At 41.5% G+C, this 5736-nt stretch overlaps 1 protein-coding gene across 1 annotated transcript; it reads left to right on the forward strand.

Annotated features, from left to right (window-relative positions):
• Positions 1 to 370: 370 nt before the first annotated feature.
• Positions 371 to 3895, forward strand: LOC124665192 (ubiquitin-conjugating enzyme E2 36). Its single transcript, XM_047202614.1, has 8 exons — positions 371 to 532; positions 648 to 675; positions 777 to 863; positions 1966 to 2024; positions 2829 to 2870; positions 2958 to 3031; positions 3363 to 3460; positions 3551 to 3895. The coding sequence occupies exons 1-8, from the start codon at positions 497 to 499 to the stop codon at positions 3586 to 3588; spliced, it is 462 nt and encodes a 153-aa protein (XP_047058570.1). The 5' UTR covers positions 371 to 496; the 3' UTR covers positions 3589 to 3895.
• The last annotated feature ends 1841 nt before the right edge of the window (positions 3896 to 5736 follow it).

The raw sequence follows: 5736 nt of genomic DNA on the forward strand, positions 1-5736 counted from the left end.
TTACCGCTAATACATTTCAATGGAAGAAAAAAAACTAAAGTTGAAATGATTTGCAAACATGAATTGTGCAATACACAATAACTATTTTTTGTTGTTGTTTGGTAGCCACAAGATTGCTAGCATATAGAATTGGTACCACTTGAAAGTAACCTTGATATAAGAATTAGATCTACACCATATCATATATATCTAAATAGAATGGAAATAAAAAACCTAGCAGGCTGGCACGGTAGGACCTAGAGTAATCCTGGCCGTTAAAGACCCTATCGCAGGGCTGAGATAAAGCTCAAGCAATACTAGTAGCATCAAGCATGGAATAAAGCGATGGACTAGCAAAACCGCGTCCGTGCGTATAATAGCGAGCATCCAACCCCCACCGCCTACCCCTTGTTCCCCAAGCCCGGCTGACGCCTCCTCCCGTCGCCCCCTTCCTCCGCACGAAACACCGGCGCCGCACTCATCGGCGACGAAGAAGACATCGCCCCGGCTTGATCCGATGGCCAACAGCAACCTCCCGCGACGAATCATCAAGGTGCGCCTCCGATCTGATCGTCCCATCACAGATCTCTCGACTCCTTCGATCCGATTCGTCTTTTGTTTTCCTGGCTAATTTTTGGGGGTGTTGCTGTGCGGCTGGATCTATGCAGGAGACGCAGAGGCTCCTCAGCGAGCCAGGTACGGGTGCTATTCAATCTGCCGTTATGGTGGTGGATTCTGGTGAGGTGTTGCATTTCCGAGGGCTTGATTTCCGCTGTTTGAATGGTTTGTTTCTGCAGCGCCGGGGATCAGCGCTTCGCCCTCGGAGGAGAACATGCGCTACTTCAACGTCATGATCCTTGGGCCGGCGCAGTCGCCCTATGAAGGTATATGCTAAATTTTCTTATACACGGCAGTGGTGCTGTTTATGGTATGGAGTGATAAAACTGCGCCACTTATATCAATTATCAAATCGAGATGATTCTGTTCGTAGCCTTTTATTAGTAGTAATGGTAATAGTTCTCAAATGCTTGTGTTGGAATTATGGACGATGGAGGTTGTGCTGTTCGACCAGTCTACTCTCTGGGGCGGTTGTCATGTTTGATGACGCTTCTTTCTCTTTTTAGTATGTACTCCCTCCTTCTGGGCTTGTAAGGCCCTCACACATTTTTAGGTCCTCAGTTTACTAACAATTAAATCATTGAATTCATATATTTGAAAGAAATTTCTAATCGTATGATAGTTGTTGCATATAACTCATGTTTCGTTGGTCAAATTGGTTATCTCGAAATATGTTCAGGCCTTACAAAGCAAGGGGGGAGTAGTAATTAGCAGTGTTGGAGGGCTAGTTACTAGTATCATTTTCCAGACAGATTTTTACTACTTGCTGTGGCCTTACTTTTTTTTATGTTCCTCCTGTTTCATCTAGTATCACCAATTTATCTTGTATGGTTTAGATTCAGCGTGGTTTGATCTTACCCCTTTAACGTTGTCTTGATATCAATGTCTTATGATACACAATGTGACATATTTGCTTCCTTAGCCCTGTTCAGTTTTGTCCAAGTTATATGCATGAAATAGGAGAACATGCATATCATCTTCAAATGGCAGAGAACTATCGATCTAGGTTTAATGAACTCAATTCGTCCATGGTTTTGAAAGCGGTAAGGCGCCCTAAAGCGCTGGGGGGTGCTGTACCGCCTAAAGCGGGCAAAGAGCTGGGGGCGGAGCTCTATCGTCTAAGCGTCGCTTAAGCGTCCTAAGGCGGACGCCTTAAAAACTATGGTTTCATTAATTTATGGAAGTAGACTAGCCGAGTAGTCTATTTAGCAAAATCCTATTTATGTTCTTATATAAATTACCTTAATAATTTTTCTCTTCTGCATGATATATATGTCATGCAATAAACATGTTTGCGTAAATGTTAACATTACACTTTATGATTGTTTGGCTTTCTGATACCATTATTCTTGCTTACCTGTTGTCCAGGTGGAGTTTTTAAGCTGGAACTCTTTTTACCTGAGGAATATCCGATGGCTGCCCCGAAGGTAATTGTTTGTAGACGGGATTTTGTTAATGTTCTGTACAATGTTATTGCGCTTGTACACTTTTATCCTAATTATTCTGTATTCAGAATTGAGATTTCCTCTTTTGCCACTATGGCTTCTACCTTTCGCATAATTAAGTACTTATGTTGAAAGGCTGGCCAGCCCTGCATTTATTGATTTTTGCTCTGATGGAAAATATTAGGTCAATGATGTTTACTGCTTCAAATGACCAAATACTTCAAAGTGATTGAAAACTTGTGTGTTAGCTATTTGTAGCTTCATTTTTGTCGTGTCACTCTTATCATTCACTGTGCCTTTTCATGTATCCTGGAGGTGATAGTGTACTACTGCATCAGCATTGCTTCCTTGTGTTTAGACAATGGGAATTTGCCTGACTGGATATGTTATGTTACACTTGTACCATGATGATTAGCTCAGGACAGTTAATTGGCTTGCTCAGAAAAAGTAACACGTGCACTAAGTTCTTCTGCAAAAGTTTGATATCAACAAGTTATGTCTATATCTACATTTTGAGCCTGCTATTTAAGCAAACTTCTAGTGGTTACATTCTCTTTTTTGCTTGGCATTCATACACTTGAAATCTTAGTTTATTCTGATTTTATATTTCTGTAACTTGACAATCAAATTTTGTTAGAAGGACGATGATTAAATAGCACTGAGATTGTTGAGCAAGTGTTACTTTAGTTCTGTCCCAGCCTTCATTTGGTTTCTAAAATACTGTGATTTACTACATAACTGGTTATAATATCGTTGGGCATTTAACTTCGCTTGTTGGTAATGCAGGTTAGGTTTCTAACCAAAATATACCATCCCAACATTGACAAGGTAAGCATGCATACATTCTCCACAGTGTAAATTTACTTTCTACAGAAAAGGATTATTCCTTAATGTTAATGTGGTTGGTCTGTGTAGCTTGGTAGGATATGCCTTGACATTCTGAAGGACAAATGGAGTCCGGCTCTTCAGATTCGAACAGTTCTCTTGAGGTCTGTCTGTCCCTCTCTTTGTTTGCCATGCTCACTGCCTGCTTGTCTATTTCGCATTTTTTTAATGTTCTATAACTTAGCACAACATAACCTCTTTTCTGAGATGTTTATTTTGCTTACTTTTTGAGTTAGGTTGACCAAATAACCTGCTGTAGCGTTAATTATCCATATACGTCAGTTTCCAGCACTGGAGTAAAACAGTATCCGCTTCTAGAAAGTTGTTCTTGCTACCTCTGTCTATAAATAGATGTATGAGATTTGTCTAAATCTGGATGTATCTAGACGCTATTTAGTGTACTGGCTGCCCCCCTGACATTTTTCTGTCTTTCAGTATCCAGGCACTCCTAAGTGCACCAAACCCAGATGACCCTCTCTCTGATAACATTGCTAAGCACTGGAAATCCAACGAGGCAGAAGCTGTTGAAACAGGTAATTTTAGCTGACAATTCTTGAAGTAGTCTCTCATTTGCCCTTCAGCTTACGCTATCTGTATTAAGATATATGTTCTGGCAATTGCAGCGAAGGAGTGGACTCGTCTGTACGCCAGCGGTGCATGAAGACCCAATGTTGGCGCTGATGTAATAATCAATCATACTCTAGTCGGTAGTCGAGTGCCATTTGCCTGATAAGAAGAAACTGGAGATATCTGCAGTGGAAGGAAGTATCTAAATGACTACTGCTCGTCGCTCTATCTGGTTGTACAACGTGTTGGTTCCCTTTACCCTGGGGTGCCTTTGACTGATCAATATTTGTGGTAGAACCTTTCCGTGCCGCTCCAAGTATATCGGTTACTCTATGTAGGAGAACTTAACAAGTGTCCGCATTATTGTAGTTGAAGTTAAAGATGGCTTGTTTTGCTGCGAATTTGTTCTTCCTAGTATGCCATTTGGGAATTGTTCTGTCAGACTTGTTGCGATTTCCGACGGAATTTAGTTTGGTGAGGCTGCGTCTGGTGAACTCAAATCATGCTAATTGTGTTGGATTGGTGCCTTCGGATGTGACGGCGTGTTGCCTGTACGCACACGCCAGAAGAGGCACGGTTCGTGCGTTGGTGACATCCGACAAGCTACCATCAATTGCCCCACAAGTAGCAACACGACCTGCATTTTCGGGCAGGACTGGATTAGTCGACTTTGAATGGAAACGCCAGTCAGTCGAAGAAATCTTTCTACGGGAAGACAGATGTGCGCCTCAGAGAGATAGAGATGTCAAGGAGTCAGGTATCACCCTGTCGCAGACGGCTTCGTTTCCTGTCAATTTTCGCGCAAAAGGAAGTCAGCCGATATTCATCATTGCTAATCAGCGGCATTAAGCCGCATGCAGGAGGATCTGAACTGCTATGCCATCACCTATCATGAAGTCTGCTGGTTGAAAACGGCAGAAAGTACGGTAACTCTCTTTGTAGCTCGAGCTTCATACAGCTTTTTTTTTTTTTGAAAAAAAATCAAAAATAGCATTTATATGTTTCAAAAAGTTCTGCAAAAGAAATCGATCACATAACGATGTAGTACTAATCTACACTCGTGTAAAATATCAATGCTAAATGCCATATGCTTTGGGCCACACAAAAATGACAAGTATTAGGTACCCATATTGAGATTTTTATAAACTTATAGGATACATGTCCGGCTACATCCAGATTTTGTAAAAACTTTTAAACCTGATTTTTGATTTTTTTTTTGCAAAAGAAGAGCTACGTAGAGCTTCAAAAGTTCATGCTTCAGTAAATACTAGGACAATGCCCGCGCGTTGCTGCGAAACACAAAATATGTTAACTTTAAAATAGGTAGCAACAATATTGCTAGGAAAAATACCCGTACTTTGCTATGGGTTTATTTTTGTTAATATTTTTTAGTTCATGTAGAATTTTACTATTGGAACCAACAACCCGACGTTACTATTCTAGTCTCTTTGAGTTGGGAATATTTGCTATTTTCATATTGGAACTAACAATCCAATATTACCATTGTAGTCTCTTTGAATTTTAAAATTTTCTATTTCGATAACATTTAATTTGTATTTGATTACTAAACCTTTAATTTGAAACCTTGGCATAATTGTAAAAGTATATGTTTGGTGAGGATTCCTAATAGAGAAAAAAAATCATGAACACTTATATGTAGGTTCAATCTGTATTGCTCCACTAAAAGTTGCATGAATTTTGGAGTCTTACCTACACACAATTCGAACCAAGAGTGGTCCACTTATATGAGAGATAAACAATAGGTCATTGTGTTTGGGTGCAACGAATTGAGCTTTGAATTGAGGATTTGGAATTTGGGACTCTAAATCTGTTGTTTGGTCGCGCATAGAATTTGGGTCAGGAAACGCGTCACAATTCCATTATGCACCCGCCTGGGATGTTTCCTTCGTTGGCAAATTCGGAGGTTGTGACCTCCGTATTCGCGGGAATCAACGAACATGTATGCACATGACCTCCCCATCCATGACCTCTCCGCATGAGCCTGGTTCCCCACCAACCACCGCCACCGTGCGCCCCTGCAACTAACACCGCGGCCTAGGCTCCCTCTAGGGGAATCACCTCGAGGAGATTCGGCCAACTCCAGAGGGTCTCGATGCTCCGCATGGTGGTTGTAGCTTGGACGGGATCCACCGCTGGACGAATCGGCCATTGCTGGCCCCTGCCCCACTCCACGACCGGCATCTCCCACACTCCACCTCATGTCCATCTTCTCCACATGCAG

The sequence above is a fragment of the Lolium rigidum genome, chromosome 6 (assembly GCF_022539505.1).
Source record: "Lolium rigidum isolate FL_2022 chromosome 6, APGP_CSIRO_Lrig_0.1, whole genome shotgun sequence".
NCBI classification, from domain to species: domain Eukaryota; kingdom Viridiplantae; phylum Streptophyta; class Magnoliopsida; order Poales; family Poaceae; genus Lolium; species Lolium rigidum.

Bases quoted from the DNA above. Each gene is read 5' to 3' on its own strand.
- LOC124665192 (XM_047202614.1), top strand. From the start codon at position 497: ATGGCCAACAGCAACCTCCCGCGACGAATCATCAAG. The intron at 3,032-3,362 runs GTCTGTCTGTCC...TCTGTCTTTCAG, and splicing joins ATTCGAACAGTTCTCTTGAG to TATCCAGGCACTCCTAAGTG. The intron at 3,461-3,550 runs GTAATTTTAGCT...TGGCAATTGCAG, and splicing joins GGCAGAAGCTGTTGAAACAG to CGAAGGAGTGGACTCGTCTG.